At 39.4% G+C, this 22,362-nt stretch overlaps 2 protein-coding genes across 4 annotated transcripts in view; one reads left to right on the forward strand and one right to left on the reverse strand.

Moving 5' to 3' along the window:
* Positions 1-4,853, forward strand: part of osbpl6 (oxysterol binding protein-like 6) — a 39,181-nt gene extending 34,328 nt beyond the window's left edge. For both annotated transcript variants that reach the window (XM_067603605.1, XM_067603606.1), the window contains 5 exons: positions 257-401; positions 514-658; positions 905-1,031; positions 1,287-1,409; positions 1,715-4,853. In XM_067603605.1, the coding sequence (XP_067459706.1) occupies positions 257-401; positions 514-658; positions 905-1,031; positions 1,287-1,409; positions 1,715-1,826 (652 nt within the window). In that variant the 3' untranslated portion in view covers positions 1,827-4,853. The remainder of the gene's footprint in view (positions 1-256; positions 402-513; positions 659-904; positions 1,032-1,286; positions 1,410-1,714) is intronic.
* Positions 4,854-5,491: 638 nt separating this feature from the next.
* Positions 5,492-17,452, reverse strand: prkra (protein kinase, interferon-inducible double stranded RNA dependent activator). 2 transcript variants are annotated; one of them, XM_067603607.1, is made up of 9 exons: positions 17,199-17,452; positions 14,524-15,694; positions 10,161-10,336; positions 9,511-9,592; positions 8,986-9,064; positions 8,573-8,690; positions 8,389-8,483; positions 8,112-8,274; positions 5,492-6,619 (listed from the first exon to the last, which is right to left on the reverse strand). In XM_067603607.1, exons 2-9 carry the CDS (start codon positions 14,652-14,654, stop codon positions 6,462-6,464), a joined length of 1,002 nt encoding a protein of 333 aa, XP_067459708.1. In that variant the 5' UTR covers positions 14,655-15,694; positions 17,199-17,452; the 3' UTR covers positions 5,492-6,461. The 2 variants fall into 2 exon arrangements, with proteins under 2 accessions (XP_067459708.1, XP_067459709.1); XM_067603608.1 differs by lacking the exon at positions 14,524-15,694 and having other exon boundaries at positions 17,199-17,451.
* Positions 17,453-22,362: the final 4,910 nt, after the last annotated feature.

The raw sequence follows: 22,362 nt of genomic DNA on the forward strand, positions 1-22,362 counted from the left end.
TCTAGCCTGCGGATAATGCCTTTGATGGGGAGGTTCGGGGAGGGGCATGACAATTTTTACCACACAAAATGTTGAAAATCTGGGGCTGTTGAATAAAACAGGATCAAGGTTTTTTTCTGTTAATCAATTTGTAATCTCCTACCTACTTTGGACAGAACAAATGTCACATTTGACAGAATAATCGTATAGTTGTACATATCTAAAGATTTCCAGGACAGTTATCATCAGGGTTTATGCTGTTAATGTGTCTTTCCAGGTTTGGAGATCTCTATGAATGGAACAAAGTCACCACCTGTGTGCACAACATCCTGAGTGGACGCCGGTGGATCGAACACTACGGAGAGATCACTATCAGAAACATGAAGAGCAGCAGCTGCCTCTGCAAACTTACGTTTGTCAAGGTAAAACACACTGTCAGCAGGAATCAGTGATACCTGTTGGTTAGGACTGATTTACTATAAACGCACAAAGCATCGTTGTACAGCTATGATTCACTGTGTTTTTTTCTTTTAGGGAAACTACTGGAGTTCTAATGTGAACGAGGTCCAAGGATTTGTGATGGATCAGGAAGGGAAAGTGATCCACAGGCTTTTTGGAAAATGGCATGAGGGCCTTTACTGTGGCGTCCCGCCTTCTGCCAAATGTATCTGGAGGCCAGGTAGGCATCAGTTCCTCATCCTCACTTCACATCAGACTTTTAACTGGTGTAAGTTAGAAAAGACATTGGTGATGATGGGAAGTGCATGGCTCATGTATGATATGCATAGATGAAATGAAGAGAACTACATCAGGGAAGACAGATATTTTTGACAATAGATTTTGCTCCCCGACACATTTCAGTAAATGGCGTTGAGGATGTTATCTTTAAATTCTAATATTTTTGTTCATGTTCTTTCCTCGTTAGGCTCCATGCCCACAGACTATGAGCTGTACTACGGCTTCACCAGATTCGCCATTGAACTGAATGACCTTTGCCCCGAGCTGAAAGACGTCCTGCCGCGCACAGATGCCCGATTCAGGCCCGATCAAAGGTACAGCATCACGTCCCCACCTACAATCACGAGACCAGCTGACACAGTACATTGTCACCATAGGCTGAGAACAAAGTGGTAAACTGGATTGCAACATCAGTTAATCTGCTGGCGGTTTTGTTTTTGTGCAGATTGAAACGTTCTGCCTAATAAAAGTTATTATTTCAGTTCATCATTCACTTGTTTGCCGCTCTTTGTTGGACCACCTGACTGAACTGTATGTGTTTACTGAGAGGTGTCATTTCGTTCACACAGGCATCTGGAAGAAGGGAACTTGGAGATGGCATCCTCAGATAAGCAGCGGATCGAGGACCTGCAGAGAACCAGGAGGAAGTGTAACGAGGAGAACAACATCAAACAGGAGCCGCGCTTCTTCAAGTAAGCACAGAGACCACGAGCCAAGATGCATTAAACTAGACTGAAACTCTGTGTGTGTGTACGCACAAAGAGAGAAATGTACATTATTATCTTCTGATTTATAAAATCACGTGTACATGTTGTCCTGGTTCATATGTGGGTCTGGCATTTGCATGCTTTCTGTCACTTTGTTAATACATCTTGCCACAGCCAAGATAACATCAGCCGGTTCATGCCTTCATTTCTATGTGAATGACAAGGACATTTTTCCTGGTTACTCGCAGGTTTATCAGTTACAACCGTCACTTCTCCGTCTTCTCTTCTAGGAAAGTGGTTGATGGCAATCACAGGGAGAGATGGGTCTCCAACAACACGTACTGGGAGCTCCGCAAAAACCCCGGCTTCATCAATATGGAACCTACAATGAGCCTGTGGTAGCACACGGATTTCTATGTACATCATGTAGTCATCGCAGACACGAAGGCGGTTACCTATGCACAACAAGGTGTTAAAGAGAAACATGTTAACGATAAAAACATCCGTGTGCATGGATACGAACGACTGCAGAGCTGAAGGGTGGCCCGATGCCCAGCGACCCCCGTTGCCACATGGTCATCCGTCCATGGAAACGACTTCTAGGATCACCTTCATTGTGCTTGTCGAAGCCGGGTTGTCAGGGCAACAATCGCACCACTCATACGTAGACCTTTCCTCAGCTCCTTTGACTTCCGAGTATGTCCTTGCCTTAAAAAGACACCCATACAAGTCACGTGATTTAGCGCTTTTTTTTAGTTGGAGCCGTCTGATTTCTGACAGCCGTCGGGGTTAGACTAATCTAAGAAGTAGACATTTTGATTACCTACGATACCGTGCATGTTTAGAGAGCAGCTTTCACTGGCATTAAGCCGTATTTACTATATCATCAATGTTGTAGAAAAAAAGAGGTATTTTTATAAAATATCTTGGACTCAGAATTTAGTGAAAGAGTATTATGTGAATTGGCAGATTTTATTTATTTTTGCCTTTTAATACTGTTGAATCTTTGTGATAGCAGTACTCTCTCTTGGGAAACAACTCGTTTAAAATTCATCTTGACTGCCGTAGATAAAGTACGAGGGTGAATTTTTAAGGACGAGCTCTTGAAGTCGAACAAGGAGCCCCACCCTACAGGCCTTCACACCCCTTATAGATACTTTTTCTTTTAAAGCTGTCAACACAGATCCGCCAGACACCGCCACAGAGTTCAGTTCCTCGTCACGGTGGGATTCTGTGTCTCAGAGTAAATACTTCACCCCGTGACTCTGGGGCCAAGACCTCCACTGCCCCACGGTCTTATTTTAGGCATTGTAACATGAAACCAGCTCCTCTGAATCACATGGTTACATAAATACATGCATAGACTCCCCTCCCATATATAGCGGGCAAACATTCAGTATGTCCTCCTGCGTGAACGTGATACAGAGATCTGGTCTCAGTTAAATAACAAGACTCTGAAAAACATCTGACACATCTTAAAGTCTAAGAATAGAGAGTGTAAAGATTGACCCCATCAAGACCCCTGACACTATTTTGTGATTTGGGGCTATTTAAACAGCAAAACAGGAGAGAAACAGTCACATATTTCCAGTAGGAGGCCAAACACTCATCTACATCCAGCCACATGACTAAAGAGCTACAACAATCATTATTTGACTAATTAACAAATCAGTTTTCTGTCAAAATTAATGCCAAAATTGCCATCACAGTTTACCAAATCCCAAAGTGATCAAATCTTCATCCTTAGACTGACTAGCAACTAAAAATTTAAACTTATAGTGATATGAGACAAAAAACAGTTGCAACTCTTGTCATTTATGAAAATATTACCAGCAAATGTTTGACATTTTTCTTGATAAATGACTTCCATTATTTAATCAATCAAAACAGGACCATATTTTCTTTTAATTAATTAATCAGTTAATTATATCCATGCCTGCTACATATATTCAGTCCATCATGAAACAGCGGAGCCACCTGCAGATCGCTCTGTGAAAATGCAGTTTCTGGAAGAGAATCTGTTCTTTTTTATTCTGAATGTTTTTAGATGTTTAAGCCAAACTTTTTAAAATGGGTCTGATTCCCAAGAGAGTTTACTGCTACGATGCTTCTGCAAAGCACCAGTTACTTATTTGAAGTTTGTATATTTATTGCAAAGCAGATTAGCTTTAATGTTTTAACCAGTGTCCCCCCCCCCCCCTTTTTGTGTTACAGAGTTAAGAAAATATAACACAGGGGGGCCTTTGATTGAAATCAACCCCCAACACGAGTAGTCACACATTATCCAAGCGTATGAGGGCACATTTAATTTAATTCCCCTCGTTCAGGACTGCAGGGTGAGGACACTGAAGGAGGAAAAAAAAAAAAAAAAAAAGAGTGAATATAAATATGTAGAACTATGTGAGGCAAATCCATCTTGTGTGCACTGTTCACATGGTACTGTAGATTAAAACCAAAAAAGGTAGTACTGCTTTGCATCCATATCCCTTGGTTGTTGTTGTTTTTTTTTTTTAAATATATAAACGTGCTTATCATTTTTTCTCCCCCCCCCCCCCCATCACAAACTCAATGCTACAACTTATCAGCGTCAGTCTCACTTGCTGTGCCTTAATGCATTTATTAATGCCTCACAAACACACTACTGATGAGAATCCACATGCCAAGAAGAAGGTATGCCATTCATTCAAGTACAACTCTGCACATTCTCCAGTCTCCACCTGCCTGCAGACGATAACTGATACAGAGAAATGTTTTCAAGGGAGACGTCTTTGACACTTGGATAAGTGGGGGAAAAACTGGTTTATCAGACTGTAAAAAGCTCGCAGGGTTAAAAGATGTTCTGCACCGCTCCGCTACTCCTGACATGTAACCGATATGTTTTTGGTGATCACTGTAAATACAGCACATTTAAGAAGATGGGTCACTAAAAGCAAAAAAATCCTTTTTTCCTCCTCCATCTGTGGACAATTTTAAACAAAACAGCAGTTGCGTGTGTGTGTGTGTGGAGGAGAGGGGCACTTTGCTGCTCGTGTGTGGAATCAGAAATGAAAAAGAAAAAAAAAAAATCATGCTTTGTTCCATCACCATGTAGGATAAATACTGTAGACCATCATGACCCCAACAAAGAGTTCATCCATTCTTCTACCTGCATGTCTAGACAACATAGCCTGCCAATGAATGTTGCAGATGCCTTACAAAAAAAGGTTTTGTTTTCTCAATTGGACTCATGTTTTATCTTTTTTGGGTTTTTTTTTTTTGTTTTGTTTTGGACTGACATGTATTATTAAGCACTGTGTCAGCTCAGTTTCTTTCCCATCTATTTCCTAATGGGTACCTTCTAAAGTGCAATTTTAACAAAGTACATATCTTTCCATGAACACTGTACACTGCTGCTACATAGTGCTTGTTCTAATAAAACTGTAAAACGCAGCTGACAATGTGTGTGATTTTATATAAAAGACAAGGCCACAAAAGAGAATGAATGTTGTTCAAATGACTTCAGATTTTACTGTAAATAGGACTATGATTATTTTCACTATCAATCAGTGGTTGTTTAAGTGAAAATAATTTAAAATGTCCTCCCAGAGTCCAAGATATCATCATCAAATGTCTTGTTTTGTTCAACAAACAGTCTGAATCCAAAGAATATTCAATTTGCAATGATATAAAACAGAAAAGCAGGAAATTTAGGAGCTTTTTGGGCATTTTTTTGCTTGACAAATGATGAGGAAAGGTTGCCAATCGACAAATTGTTTCAGCTATAATGGTAAATACTCCCAAATCACAGATCCTTTTAACACCCTATCGTGCGATCGACATGTGCTTTCTCGTGTCTTCCTTATTAAACCACACAAATCAAGAGTGAATGGAGCAGCGCAAAGTTCCTGATGTAATTGCCTTTGTACCAACACAGCAGGACGTGCTGCCTCGTAAATTGATGGCTGTCAAGTGGTCAGCTCCCTCGAGAGACGTTTCTATTACGCAGCAACAGCTCCTGGAGACACAACAGTCGATTCAGGCAGCTCAGTATCAGCTACTGTACGAGCATTAACAGAAAACGACACTCATTAACATTTAGTGTTTGGGTTTATTTTCAGACTCATACACATGTTGTTGCTGCTGCTGTTATTCTCCACCAGGGTTCAGTTCATAAAGCAGATACCAGTCAGTTAATATTAAATATAATCACAGATTTTAGTTGTATGTACTATGAGGCACACTGCAAACAATAACAACAGACCAGCAGATTGGGAATATGTGTCTGTAGCAAAGTAACGTCATTTTACACTTTGACAGTTAACCTGATAAAGATTGTAGATTGTGTACACACAGATGGAAAAGAAAAATAATAAATTCTATCTTGCTGTAAACCAAATTGCAGACTATACTTTCAAATTTAACAAGTCAAAATAATCTCTTCTCTTCGATTCACTTTTACATATCAAGTTTTAAAACATTTTCAGGCAACTTTTATTAATTTAAAGTTTAACAGAAAGGCAGGTGTCTGAGGTAAATTAAAAGTTAAAGACCTTCAATGAACATCTCAATATGTAGCTGGAGAGACAAAACTGTGGAATAAAAACTTAAATCAAGTCAAAGTAGACTGAAAGCATCTGCATCCTAAAAAAAAATATATATATTTTCACACGCAACACAGTTATTTGTGGACAAATAAAGCACTGACAGTTCAAACTACGCACGTAAAAAGGAGTGCTTCATATTACTTATTGTTCTTCATTTACACATGTACATTTGTTTAAATATGCTGGACATCATAAAGTCCTAACAACTTCATGACAAAATTTCATTTCCATTTAATTTTTAATACTGAGTATGTTTGTCTCCTCACAAACACTGTTGTATCTTCACTTACTGTGGAACATGATCTGCTTTGATATACATTAATATAAAAATATACCTTGACCTCATATCGTCCGCAGGCAGGAAGACTAGTGGGAAGAACAATCTATAGCCTCATCCTGACTCGACATCAGCTGGTTTACGTGACAACGTGGGCAATGGTTGACTGTGGTGGTTTTACTTGATGGAAGCCATGATCTTGATATACTGAAGGGCGCTGTGTGCTGCGTCGTTGTGCGCGTTGCTACAGGAGATGCCTGTGCCGTGGCACACGGTGACGGGGGTGGTGGACAGTTCCGCCAAGCACTGATACTGGCCGTTCACCGTCAGCTCACCTGCAAAACACAGATACACACTTACTGTGACACAACCAGCAACAATGAACACACAACATCAAACTATCCTTTATACAACAGGAACAGCAGCCAACCAATGGAGTCTCTAACCTTTCTCATACAATAAAACAAAATAAAAACAATGTGATGAGTGTACACTCTTGCTACTTTTATTCTTCTTTGCACCTGGGCTCATTAACCTCTTAACCCTCCTGTTGTCTTCCCGTCGATCATGCAACTTTTGTCCTCCCGGGTCAAAATTGACCCGGGAGGACAAAAGTTCACAGATGCTATCAATTTTAATAAAACACCCAAGATTCAATGAAAGTAGTGATCATTACTTTTACTTGCAAAGTGTGTGGTATGGAACCATCCATGTGATTTTCAGGCAATTAGATGAAAGAAATCCATATTTCTGATATAAAAACATTTGAAAACGGGTCAAATTTGACCCGAGGACAGCAGGAGGGTTAAACTCCACAAGGATGCCAGCGTCCTCGGCCGACATTACTGCCTTTCAGAGGCTGTAATAGGCTCAGAAGATTCTGGTATCATATAAAACTAGAAGACCTAAGGCATCCATTAGTACCAACTGTGTCATGTTAGCTTGTCGGGAAGGGGGCTAAATAATGCTCCAAAGTTAGGCTAAATTTTGGCGAGGGGAAAAACTGGCATGGCCATTTTCAGAGGGGTCTCCTGACATCTCACCTCAATATATCTGAATGAAAATGGTGTCTATGGGTACCCACGAGTCTCCCCTTTACATACATGCCCACTTTATGCTAATCCCATGCAGTTCTTTGCATGCAGTATAAATGTGTTATTTTCACCTATCCTAAAAATTGTGTATTTTAATATTTCTGCATACTGGGGTCCCTAAACAATCTTGGAATAAATAAATAAATAAATAGGGTATGACTGGAAAGCTGAGACTCTTGTGGATTCAATGAGCCTAACTGTTTTAATGTGTGATGATGTTAGAATATAGATTTTTTTATTTAGAGCATTTATAGGTGATCTTTTGTTTTGTTGAACAAATCTATCTACTGGTATTTTGTTTAGGTGTTTTTAATCATGCCTTGGCGCTGCAATGGATCCATAATCAGTATTGGTGTTGCATTTATCAGGCATTTTTCTTTAAAACTGTTAATTAAGGGCACCATTGTGGGTTAGGAGTGAAAATGCAGATTTTTGTTGCACCTCTCTTTCCCCTGTTTCATGTCATCTCTCCACTGTCGCTATAAAATAAAGGCAGAAAGAAATAACTGGGAAAAAAGTGCAGTCAATCCTCATGAGCAATTGCAGTTTCCTCAAAATGTCACTGGAATGAGTAACGATGTCCCACTTGGTGAATATAATTTCTCTCTCTAGTGTCTCCTTTGGAGGGGCAAAGACGCAAAGAGAAAATGGGAGTGAGGGAAGTGAGGAGGCACGTTAGCTGACTGGAAAAGCACCATGTTTCTTTAGCAACCAAGAAACGCTTTGTTCTTACCGATGTCAAAGTACGTGACCTCAAAGCCTTGCTCCTTGGACAGCTCCAACATCATCTGAATGTAATCTGTGTTGGGAATGCTCAGCGGGTTTCTTCTCAATAAAGAAATCTTCTCTGCTGTTGAGTTCCTTAAGTTCTCAAATCGGACACTTGGTGTGGGAGCCTGAAAAATGTAACACAACGCAAAAAATTTGGCACAAACGATCGATTTTTAAGCCAGAAACGTAGCAGCTGCCTCCTGTGGTCACTTCGCAAGGGCGAATAACATTTGACATACCCATGTGATTTCAGAGCAGCCTGACAGACTTTGAAGCTTTGCCACCATTTTCTCTGCAGCTGCCTTTTTCGCTGATTTTTTTGAATTTCCTACAGCTGTTGAAACATAAATCATAGATTAATAACAAGGTGAACAACAAAAAAAAAACTTGCAGTTTCTTGCAAAGTCTCAAAAACATCCATACCCTTCTCTGACAGGGACTCCAATCTACAAGTAACAGTGAATTCTCTCTTGTGTGGTGGACCAGCCTCCATTAAAACTGTGTATTCAGGAAGACGCCATCCTCTCTGCAACGCTAGTTCCTAGCATGGAAGGCAAAAAATGATTAAAAAAAAAACAGCATTATAATACTATTAGTATATTTTTGTGCATACTACTGTGAGCAGGACATGCTTCCTATCAAACACACTGAATTACAGCCAAGTGGAGACATTTTTTTAATATCTGGAGGTAAATATTAAGCTTCCTCTTGCTATGGTTTAGTGTTTTTTACAAAATATCATTTAGTAGACAGAGACACTTGTTTATACAGTGTAGAATCACATGTACATAGAAGGACACAAGTACAAAGGAACAGCACAGCTATGACTCACATACCTGCAGAATCCCTACTGAGTTGGGATGGTTGTTTGTTTCTGCCGCTACACCATTACTCTCAGACTTCACAGGAACATTCCTGTTGGGATTACATCAAAGCGGTTACCACAGCTGCAACACATCAGCATTCACTACAGGCTGGCAGTGGAGCCGTCTGACATGTGTGTACTGCAACTCTGGATTGCTAAGGCTGCAGCTGATGATTATTTTTCATTATCAGTTAATAGGCAGATTACTATGTTGATAATTTGATGAGTCGCAAGGTCTATAAAATGTCAGAAAATTGTGAAAAGTTGCTATCATAGTTTCCTGAAAACCAAGTTGACGTATTCAAATTGCTTGAATTGTCCAACCAAAAGTCTAAAAGTCAGATATATTCAGTTTACTATCATAGAAGATTAAGAAATCTGACAAGTTTGAGAAGCTGGAATCAGTGAATATGTGGCATTTTTTCTTTAAAAAAAATACCTAAATGAATATTAAATGACTGCTGATTAATTTTATGTCCAGACTGTTTCTACTCACACTGTTCCAACGTCTATCTGCAGAATATTCAGGGCAGCTTCTGCAGCCACGTGTTTGGCTGCCTTTTTACTGGGACCTTGACCTGAAACGAAATACAGTAAGCCACACACGCACCAGATTATATAATATATTACAGAAATTAATTTACAGCCAGATGAAATGCACCTTAATCTCAAGCCACTGCGAGCCAAAATTTAAGATTTTTGTTCTAAATTTAAAAAGCAACTGTGCTTTAATGAATTATTCCAGAAAGTAAAGATTAACCCTGAGGGCTACTGAAAAGGACATTTTCGAAAAACATGAAGAAAAATCTGTCTGAAAATGAAGTGTATCCAAAGCCTTTCCTAGAGCGTACTGTTGTTAGATGTCAGATGTAGAGACTGGATTATTTTCTCATCACCTCAACACTAACGGCTTTACGAATGCTTCTTCTCTGGACCTGCATTGTTCTACGCCTGAAGTGAGATACCTTGGTTAAAAAACACAAGCCATATGTGGGATATATTTAAGAGTATATTGCAACAACACACACGTGACAAATAAGAAGATGCAGGCTGGAGTCTCTCTGAATGAGGAGTGTGATATGTAACTCAAATAAAAGGCTTTATCTAGTGTCAGGCAGCTATCAACACAGCAGGGTTGTAACTCACCTGTGCAGCTAACGTCTCCGACTCTCACGCTGAAGACGAAGCTGGGTTGGTGAGCTTCTCCTTCCGCCTTCTCCATCACATACACGGGGAGGTTTCCGGTTTTGGTGCCGTACTCGTGCAGGACTTGTATCGGCGTCTTCCCGGGGCTGGCCCTCTGCGCTTCATCTGTATTCACGCTGTGTGTATTAAAAACAAACACTACCGTAAAAACTGCACTGTTGCAATAAAATGATTGTAATATACATCTGAGCTACAAACCAGGATAGTTAATGAACCAGAAATAATGACTCCAGCAGGGAGAATTAAGCGGAACATTTTGTCAACACTTTTAATATTTACATGCCATATAATTAACTTTTTCAACAGATACTGGCAGCTTATTATGATCCACTAAAATTACTATTTCAGCTATGGATGGAATATCATTAGACTATTAGTAGCATTGCTGTTTACTATTAAGCTTTTTTTCATAGTAAATTAAAAGATACTGATGACTCCAATAAGTTCTTTGGATAAAACCTCGACAGAACAGCAGCCAACTGATCAGCTGTGACATGTGATGACACACTAGAAAAGGTTTTTCAGTGGCCAGAAGAAGAGAAACCTGTGTAAAATATAACGCAACTTAATAAATCAACCCATTACTACACTGAGACATGTAAATGGATTTGAAAATGTCCACCTTCATGTAAATTGAGGCAGACATAACTTTGTAAACATATTTTAATTTAATGCAGTCCATTACAACCTCACCAAAAACTACAGCCTGGGAAATAACCAGAGCTGAGTTCATTACTTTCTGACAGCCTCAACAAATCAAACCTTACGATCCATAAAGGTTTATAATATTTATTGCAGGACTGGTGTACTGGATTACACTGCAGAGCTTTCTTTTCACTGGACTCAGTGTAACACATCTAGGCTTAAGGCTCTTGTACATCGTCTATTTTGATTTACTAAAGTAAAGTCTCAACTGTCTTACTGTCAAATTGACCTTTGTGCACATATTTTGAATTTACTTGTGAGATGTTTCCACAATTTATAATGACCTAATGTTAAAAACAGGGATGAAACAGGAAGTCTTTAAGCATAATAAAACACTGAAGTCTGTACATACCACAGCAGCGAGCACTGTGTCTGAATCTTTGGTCTGTGAAACTAATTTTCATCTGGATAGATCAGATGTTTGAGGGTATTATGACCACGATTTCATTTTATTAGACTGCATATGAAATGCGAGCCTCGCTTAAGTGACCACAGAAATGACCCTGGATAAAATCTTGATTTCACAAAGCGGTTTTGAGTCCCAGAACCATTCTGCGCATTCTTGCTGAGCGCACTGAAGCTGATGTTAACTGAGGTCTGTGGCTTCGCTGCAGGGTATATAACTGGACTGAGCCTACAATTAGTTTTTACTTCATTGATCCAGGGAATTATCACTGAAAGTAAAGGTCTTGTTGCAGAAACACTCTGCTCACACTCATGTGCTGCAAACATTCACACTAAAGGCTGGCCAGTACGACCACAGAGCAGCTCCACTGGAGCATTTCATGAAGGATTTTACCCACACAGACCTATCGACAAGGCTGCTTCTTCAGACACCACATCTGCAACTGAATGACGGCCTCAACTTAAGTAATTATGAAATGTCAAGTGGTGAATCAACACCGTTTTTTGTTTGTTTTTTTACATTAAATAGCACATTATTGAGAAAGCAGAATTAACGACAGTTACAAAAAACAGGATATAAGTTAACCATCCAATCAAGACATCAAAGCAAATAAATGTTTAAGAGAAAGATAAGAAAGTAAAAAAACAAATGTTACTATGATGCTCAAGGGTTGAAGTCATATTAGAGAGTTTTTCACATATAGATACAATTTTGTTGGTACTGCAATTCATGCTACCTTAGACTACTCAATTAGAAAAGGAGAAATAACATTAAAAGCATTGGGTAAAGCAATAAAGGGGTAAAGCAACAATTACAATAACATTAACACTGCTTGCTAAAGAAATACGGCCTGCTAGCTGTTATTACATTTACATTCAGCTTTATTGCTTTACCCAATCAACAATTCAACAATTTTAGGGAATTATTGGAGGAAAAACTACATATGAAACTACGTCTCAACCAACTTTTTCCCCTTTGGTTGTTATGATTGCCAATTAAGTCACATCTAAGGTAGAAATTCTCCAATGACATGATAGAAACACTACTATGAACCACCGGCCAAATACTTTTCTCCATCCAGTCCTTGTTATACAATGATTTGTTTTTAACTGTAATAATCTATTATTCCATAAAGGTGTATTATATGAGCTGAAATTATGACTGTAAAAGAGTTTCCAATATAAAATGACCTGCTGGTGAAAAAGGGATCATTTAATTGGGAGTCTTTGAATGGTAAAATCACATTTAAGTAAAAATTCTACACCTCCCAACTCCTTGAATATTACTCAAGGCATATTGTACCAAAGGTTATTTTTCAGAAAAGATTTTAACCAATTGATTTTCAAGGTTAAATTAATAAAATCAATAGCTTGTATGCCTCCATCTTCAAATTCTTTAGTTGTCTCTGCTTTCTTAACATGGTGGATTTTCCTGATTGATTTTTTAAATAGCTCTATTTGGAATAGCAATTGAATATGTCAGGTAGATGCACCTTGAGATGCTTTCCATTTTATAACCAAGAGACACAGTGTCCAGAATACTATGAAGACTCGGGGTGTTTAAAATTGGGTGCTATGACTTCATCAGTTTCTGTGGGGAAACCCTAAATATAATCACTGCAAGAGAGAGAGAACACTTCCCCACTCAAACCTTCCTTGTATGAATTGAGGTTAAGAAATAATATTGATTGAATTGGGCTTAAGAAATAGTATTGATTCACAGTGGCATTATTACCATCTACATTTTTCGAAGGTTACTGGTTACTTATTGAGAAAAAATGTAGCTTGTATTCAATAACGTGCTTGACATATTCATTTAATGTGGCGTGTTCACCTAACTGCCCACTAGATAGCAGTATTAAAGCACAAATGACAACCTGTTGAATTTTAAGGAGGTTGGGGGGAAGAAAGAACTTTTATGAAGAGACTGCTGATTAGGAATCAGTTTCCCTGTTTAAAACACCAAATTTGTGTTTAGAAAATAAACAACTACAATTGTTCAAAAAGTTTGTGGAGGCCATTCTTTGCTCTCCTCAGAAACCAGAGTTCAAAATTACCTGCAAAAATTGATCCACGTCGCAAATTGACTGTCCCAAATACTAAATCATAGTTGTGTATGCCGCAGCCAAAACGTACAGACTAGCAAGAGCCCGTATGACAACAACGTAGGCATACACGTATAGTTCAACGCAGCCCCTATATGTCAAAAAAGGGAAGGGTATGATGACGCCAACCAATAATATGGAAGCCGTAATGATCCAAACGCCTCAACACGTTCAAAATGGACGTGTTAACAGGATATTTTCTGTCGTTAAGATGTACAAATTTAACATATTAATGCGGACGCCGAACTAGACCTTTTGGTCCAATCTGTGTTCCATAAAATATTTTCAACTCATGCAAATACCGAATTACCCGAATTTCGCGTTATTCCCGTCATTCGCATCGCCGAGCGTGAACAGACGCGTCTTTGAATTGACTTTGTAAATAATCCCGCCGCGCGAAAAATTCACTTCGCATTTGGTGTGAACACATCATCACAGTGATCGGGACACGTGCATTTTTCAACTCACGGTATCCCAGACAGAAACATTTTTAATGCCCTAAAAGCATAATTTTTGTATCAAATGTCATTGAATATATTATATAGACCTAATATAGTTGTTATTTCAAAACTCTTACATGTAGTTATTCTCCATGAATATCTTACATTATGTAATATGGGCATCCAGTTAATTTCAATTAGCCTAATAGCCCTTACAGGCAAATAACCACGTGACATTAATTAGCTAGCAAAACTTAAGTGAGATAAGTCAAAACTAAGAATAAGACACATAACTGATAGTATAATGTTTAAATGTTTAATGCAAATGTAAACGAACTTAATTGGAATAATTAAAGTGATTGAAATGTTAATTGAAATATTAATTCATAAATCACGAAAGGTAATATATTCATTAACATTAATTATATATGAATAATATAATACAATAATGAATAATAATTCATTAACGATGGAGCAACAAACATCAGATGTATGTAAAATAAAGAAATGTCTCAGTTTGGTGTTTGAGTGTGTGTGAAAACTAAATATTTAACGATGTACAAAACTATTTGGATAAACTATGTAGTTTCTTCTTTTCTCAGGCACAGTGAGTGACAGCCTCGTCTTCCTCACACAATTAGGCCACACCTGTAGCACAGCCATTCCCCATCTGGAGCATCTCTGCAGTCGACACAGACGAGGTGATGCCACAGCTCACAGGATTTGCGCTGCATCCAGTCATCCACCTCTGCCTCAGACCCTGGTGCTGTGATGTTCATGCACACCGCATGGTGGTCGCTGTTTTCAGCAAGAGGATTTCTCTCTCTTTCTCTTCTCTTTTCTTTCTATCCTGGCCCTTTTTCCTTCTCACTCTCTTTCCTGCTCTTCCTTCCTCTTTTTCTTCATCTCATCCATTTTCCTTCTCCGCAGCATCCAGGTTTTGCAGGATGACACTATATTCATCACTGGTGACGACCCTTGCTTGCTTGTCCGCACGAGAGGTCTTTCTTCAGGTGCATGTTTCACAAAATGGTCCAGCCATTTTAGAAAGAGCTCTGTGTTCATGTGTCCCTTCTCTGAATAGCCGTACAAGCTGTCTGTTGGACCATCCAGAGCATACACCACACTGGGAATGCAGCGAGGATAGATGATGAAGGTCAGAATCCTGGTCCCTGCTGCACTGACGCAGCAGGGCAGAGTTATGTGCTCCCTGGTGGTCGTCTGCTGGCGGTAAACAATGCCTCTTTCCCTTCTGGCACAAAACCTTCTCCTTGGACTTGAGCTTTTCACCAAAACCTGTTTCATCACAGTTCCATACAAGCGAGGCTTATTGTTGAGACTTCGCATATTAACAATATTTCCCAGAAGTTTGAAGGTCTCCAAACCCTCTGCTGTTGCCCCATAGACCCTGGCCTGATCTAGGGAGTCTGGTGTACTGCTGGTGAGCTCAGGGTGGCAGCCTTTGAAATGGGCCTGCCAGTTGTCGCTGAGGCCCTTCTGCACATTCACAAGTGTTTCAATGTTGCTGAAACAGCTTTTGATGATGTCCAAAGCCAGACATTTTATGATGTAAGAGGAAATCCATCATCTGCCATCCACACAATGTAGTCCACCATGCGTCCATCTCTTCAAGGGTGATTGCTCTATGTGGATGAGGACCACAATCATGTTTCCCTGCCTTGTGGTTAGCCAAGGTGGATTTAGGTACCCCATTGATCGTCGAGACTTTCCTCACATTTTCCCCTGATTTTACGCTCTGCACTGTCAGAAGAAGTGTTTCCCTGCTGTAAGCCTTTTCTCTTGTCCCTGACATTCTTCCCTAACAAAAGAAAACATGTTCCCAGAGTTACAAGTTATTTATTGTTTTCATCATTGTAACATTACATTGATATTGTTTGTATTATTTTTTATAACAGCGGAGAGAAAAGACACCCAGGACACCCAGGAAGGGAGAAATATGCTGAATCCTAACTCCTAGTCCACCAGGGAGGACCTCCCAGAACTGGATAGGAGGCTGCCCGTACTTAAGGAGCAGAAAAATATAATAAAACTAGAAATATCACCTTGCGATTGTATGCCTCCGACAACCAGTCAAGTTGCAGTTTACATCCATGTCTGTCCAGACTCATATAACATTTATAGTGAAGACTTTGAAGGAATTTAATAAAAAGGTATCAAGTGCATTTTCCTTGTATGTTCACATACTTGGCCAATAAAAGTGATTCTGATAGACCACAAAATTGTAGCCACAACAGTAGACAAAGCTTCAAATATGGATGTTACTGCAAAGAAGCTACAAATACTAAAACGTGGATACTTCAAACACATCTTCAACCTGGCAGCACAGAAGATTTATACAACCACCACAGTTTCAAGGTGGACACCCAAGATTAATGTCACTAATTCAGTATCCGACCAAATGTGAAATATGGTCACAATCTCCCCTTCAGTTCCTGAGTAATTGCCAGAAAAGTCAAGTGTTTGGAACACTGTGATGTCTGAAATACCGTCAAAGATGCTCTAAACCGTCTCCGATACCGTGAGACCATTACACGATATTTGGTGACCCATCAGATTTTGTGACCTGCAGTGTATGAAGAAGTACTGAGATCCTTTGCTTAAATAAAAGTATCAATACCACAATGTGAAAACACTTGATTACAAGTAAAAATCCTGCATTTAAAATCATAATTAAGTAAAGAAGTATTACCAGCTAAATTTACTCAAGTAAAAGTAGGATTTTAAATGCAAAGTTTTTAACTTACAATTAAATATTTCTGCATTGTAGTATTGATACTTTTACTTAAGGATCTGAGTACTTCTTCCAACACTGCAGGTAACAAAATACGGTGTAACACCGGCCAAAGCTAAGTAGGTTAACGTTAGCTCACATTAGCATGTAACGCTAACGTCATAGTTTGCGGTCAAAAATTAACTTTCTGTGACGTTCACATCATGTTGTTGATATTTCTTTGGTTAAATACAAGCGACATAACTCAACAGGGAAACTTCTTTGCTAGAAAAATATCATATTTGGACGTATTAACTTTAAGTACAATAAAAACATTAAGCTAACGTTTTTTTAAAAAAGCTCATTAACGCTGCTTACTAAAGAAAAACAGCCTGTTATTAACATTTTTCTTACAGTTTCATTTTTCTAGAACTGTCATTCACATTCATTAAAGTTGAGACGTTTTACAGCACCGATTTTAACCTAATGGCTGCATTTTAACAGTTAGAAGAAACACGGTCAACCTGTCATTGTTTACGGTTAGCAAATATATCTTTAATCACACTGTAATCAATATAGTAAATCAACTAACCTCGTGTCGGCGGAGGTTTGCCCTGATGTAGCCTGATATCCCTCCTGAGACATGTTTGCTCTTTTCTGTCGTTTGCACGCCGACTGAAGACTCTACTGCTGTTAAATGAAAGAAAAACCAAAACACCACTTTAAGGTATTTTCCTGAGCATCTAGTATTGTTATTGAGAGGAATATAAAGTGCCCTAAAGATGCTAACAAATCTTCATCATGAGCCTGACCGGGGAACTAACCGAAGATAAAATCATATCAACATCCAGGTCAGCAGCGGGTCAACTACAGCCAGTGTCTGGAGAAAGTGTCTACTGCCACCTACTGATGATGGTTGACTGGGTGACTGAGGGCTGCATTTTACTGCAACTGCCGCATATTAAAGACATTTAACTCCTAAATGACCTTCAGAGATAGATTACTCAGATTTCCAATACTACTAACCAGAATTTTTTTTAAAGTACTTATATAAATTAGAAGAAGTCAGATAACATGAGTCAAATACAGCTTCTCTCTCTCTGTCTCTTTGGTCGCTAATTTCATCTCTGATGGTTAAATATTTCTATGGCTGTTGTGTGAATTTATCTCCTGAACAAGAATGCAGCAGAGATCATATAATGTGATGTATGTAGTTTGCTTGTTGAAGTTACAGTGAGCTGTCTGGACTCACTCATTCATTTGGAATTGATCCAGTTTTTAATTGAGTGGTTGTTCAGTCACCTGTTGATGTTGTTTGATTAGTGAATGAATGTGCAGGAGGTCTAACTGCTGGCTTGTGACAATTTCTTCAGTTGCTTTTTAAGCTGAGTCGTATATTGAGTAATAAGCTTAAAGTAACATAAATAACAAGTGTTAACATGTCAGCTTTGTAGACTATATTTTTTATATAGATACGAGTGTGTAAGTCATGTAATTGATACATGCATTAGGCTAATACTTTTTTAGATCTGTGAATGTTTTTAGTGTTCAGTCTTTCTAGTGTTCAGCACTGATCTGTACCTGTATCACATTATAAGCTTTGTGGTACTTTATATATTTCTGTATACTAAGAAAATACATAGGAAATACATGTAAATCATGTGATATCTTGTCTGTTTTTGATGAGAAAATAAATCTGTTGTCACAATAGAACGTGGTCCAGGTATCATCGGATAATTCGCAATTCATTTGTAATTCAAAAACCAAAAAACGGTAACTCTGTTATTTGTTTCAAAACAAAAAAACGTTTTTGGTGTCAGAATTAACTAACGAAAAACCAATCAAACCCGGCTCGTTTTTGGTTTTTGCCGATTCGTTTTATCGTTATTCCTTTTTGGATTGAATATTGCACAGGTCTGTGGACATTCAGCCATTTCGTTTTTGCGTTTGAAACCAAAAACGGAAGTCACATGTTTTTTCATTTTTTCATTTCAAACCAAAAACGAAATCACGTGATCTATTCCTTTTTTGTTTCCCGACGAAAATCCAGAAAACCAAATTCAAAAGACCGTGCAATTTTGGTTTAGAAATCAAGTATTTTTGTCAGTTTTGTACGATAACGGAAGCGGCTACATTAGCCTACCCATGATCCTCAGCGACCGTTGCTATGGATCAAGACGCCAGCGACAGCCTTAACATATAGTCAGTATAACATTATGTAGTACTGCAGATTATTGGTCGGGATCAACGTACTTTACTGTACATTGAACTGTTAAGAAAATAATGTGTGCTATGGACAAAGAAACGAAGTGTATGAAATACATGAAGGTGACAAGAGAATAAATTAAACATAAATAATTAATAAATAATTACATTATGTAACAGTGAAGGTTGAATAAAATGCACAATCTAAAGTCCAGTTTGATGAAAGTGAAAGTGTAGGGCTTGTTGTTTTCATGCAAGTTATAGATATAAGTGTATGGATAGCAAATGCTTTATTGGCGCACGTTGATAAATAAACACATCTGAAGCGCAAGTCCGAGGATGTTTGATTTAGTACATGGAGCCGCCGCATGACGACGCGTCAATTACATGTCCCGGTAGCAGCCCCTCACTGTGGCTTAGGTTTTTTGTTTTGTCGAAATGAACTACATTTAAGTCAAAAAACTCCGCTTCAGTTAGTTCGTTAGCCATCGTGCATGGAGGAAGACTCGACGCTGGATTTCCTACATTTGTTTGAAAGCATGGGAGGTAGAGATGGAGGACGCACCGGTCATCAGCTGATTCATTCATCTGGATTGTGACATCATGGCGCCCACCACGTGTAAAGTAAAGAGTAGCGCTACAAACTTTATGGCCATAATAAAGTGTGCACACAACTTTGCGAGTGTAATTCCAATGCATTGGTCGCTAAAACAAAACTGATAAACTGAACTTTACCTCGTTGCTTTCATCTCGGATGTGCGTTGCGGTGTGAATTAGAGGACATATGGACGGTAAACCAGACGTGGCTGCCGCGGAGCAAGCGGCTGCTGCAGCCTCGGTGAAAGAGTGAAATGTTAATGAGCCAGAATCTGTAAAAAGTAAACGGTCTATTACATTAACACACAAAGCTCTTGTTGCAAAGGTGGAAAGGTTACAAAATGTAAGAAAAGACAAATTAAGTAAGGCTAAAAACCAAAGAAATGTAACTCGAGAGCTTATGCAGAGTAGTAATGCAAAAGAGATAAAACATACACTGGAAAAAAATGTGCTTTTGTGTGGGGAAGCCAAAGATGCTCATGTGGCTCTGCTGCCTTTAATGTCCACTGAAGAAAGTGACAAACAAAACACTTGGTTTGCTGCAAAAATGCTTATTGAAAATGGTTTAATTTCTGAGGTTGAAAAATGGTTGGCAAATGATCATTGTGGTGAGGATGGTGATGATGTTCACCCTGATGACAGCATATCAAATGTTGCCAGTAGACATTCTCACCAAAAAAGCACATGCAGTGGTAAAAGAAGTAACAAAAGTGGTAAAAGCAGTAATAAAAGTGGCAAAACCACAGCTTCATCTCGCATTAAGGCAGAAGCAGAAAGGGCTGCACTTCTCGCTAGAGCTGCCGCTTTAAAGGAAAGGCATGCTCTAGAGGCCCAGGAAGAGCAGCTGAGAAGAAAAAGGGAGCAGCTTGAGATTGATGCTGAAATAGCTGCATCCACTGCAAAGCTAGCAGTTTTTCAAGCTGCCTCAGAATGTTCCAGTAACTCACAAGCACCTTCTGATGGAATGAATTCTTACTTGCAAAGGAATGAAGAACAAAACCTAAATTCCAAAGGACTCAATCCCGCAGCAAACTCATTTAAATCATACACGTGGAGTGCAATGCCACAAAGCAGCTTCTCAGTAGCCCAAAAGGATTCAAGTGCACTGAACGCACCCTCCTGAGGGAAAAACACATCAGGAGACAAAGTGGAAAAAGGAAACAGAAACATCTGGAACAATGCAGTATGGAGATACACAACAAAACCTCTCTCTGCCAGTCAACAATGTGCAGCCTGCATCAGTGGAGCAACAGCATTTAAATTCTGTACCAGTACAAGGAGACCTGTGCACCATAATGCACCGACAAAATGAAATCACAGCAGCTCTGGTTCAACAACAGCGCTTAATGTCCTTGCCTTCTCGAGGCATTCCAGCATTCGACGGCGATCCTCTTCAGTATAAAACCTTCACAAGAGCTTTTGAACATAGTGTGGAATCAAAGGCTAGCAAAGCTGACTGCCTTTATTTTTTGGAGCAATTTACAAGGGGGCAGCCCAGAGAATTGGTGAGGAGTTGTCAGCACATGATTCCTGACAGAGGTTATCAGCTGGCTAAAGAGCTTCTCCAAGAACACTTTGGAAGCCAATATAGGATTGGTGCAGCCTACATGGAGAAGGCTTTGGCTTGGCCTGCAGTGAGGGCAGAGGATGTGGGAGCACTGCAAACTTTTCTCTATTTCTGCAAAGTTGTTGCAATGTAATGGAGGAACTTCAATATGTGCAGGAGCTGGACATGCCAACTAACATGAGAGCAATCATGATAAAGTTGCCATTTAAGTACAGAGAAAAATGGAGGATACAGGCACATGAAATACTGGAGAGGTACAATTGCAGAGCTTGCTTTAAAGACATTTATCGAACACCAAGTTAAGATCATTTCTGATCCACTTTTTGGGGACATCCAAGACACGATAAGTGGTTTGCCTGCAGTAAAGAGTGTTAACAAGTTCAAGCCACATTCAAAGTTGAGCAAGGTCAGAGGTTACAGCTTCGCCACAGTTACTGTAAGTGATGCAGCCAAGGGATGTGGAGCTCAGTTCCACAAAGGCTGGACTTAAAGGGAATCATTCAAGAAGCATGTGTTTGCTGCTCTCAGTTTCACAGACTGGAAGAGTGTCCAAAACTGAAAGGGAAAAAGCATTGGGACAAAATTGACTTTTTGAAGGAAAAGGGGATGTGTTTTGGCTGCCTGGGTAGTGGACACAGGAGCAAGGATTGCGACAGGCGCTTAACTTGCAAATATTGTGGTCAGAACCATCCTACAGTGCTTCATATCTCTGGAAAGATAAGAGCTATCGCAGAAAGTGAACACACTAAGGGCACAGCACATGTTAAACCACCTGCATCAGAAACTTGTGGACATACAGGGGCCGGAAAGGAGGATAGCATTTTGCCTATCTTGCCAGTTCAGGTTAAATCCATCAGGGGAAGCAAGATAATACAAACATATGCGTTCCTGGATCCTGGGAGTACGGCTACTTTCTGCTCAGAACATCTTATGCAAAGGCTGAACATTACTGATAGGAAAACCAGTTTCCTTTTGTGCACTATGGGACAGGAAAGGGTTGTTTCAACTAGCACCCTGAATGGTTTGGAGGTAGCTGGTCTTGGCGGTAACAGCCTCTACAGTCTCCCAGAAGTATTCACACAAAATAAAATGCCTGTGACCACCAGTAACATTATCACACAGGGAGAATTGCAGAAATGGCCATATCTCTCTGATGTACAGATCCCATGCATTGATGCTAATGTTGACCTGTTGATTGGCACTAACGCCCCTAAGGTATTGGAACCATGGGAGGTCATCAACAGCAGAGAGAATGGCCCATATGCAATACGAACTGTACTTGGCTGGGTAGTTAATGGTCCCCTTCGAGATGGAGAGAGCAGCAGGCCTAAAACAGGATTCTCGGTGGCTGCTGTCAATAGGATTTCTGTCTGTAAGCTGGAGGAAA

This window comes from Thunnus thynnus, chromosome 11, assembly GCF_963924715.1.
Source record: "Thunnus thynnus chromosome 11, fThuThy2.1, whole genome shotgun sequence".
Lineage (NCBI taxonomy): Eukaryota > Metazoa > Chordata > Actinopteri > Scombriformes > Scombridae > Thunnus > Thunnus thynnus.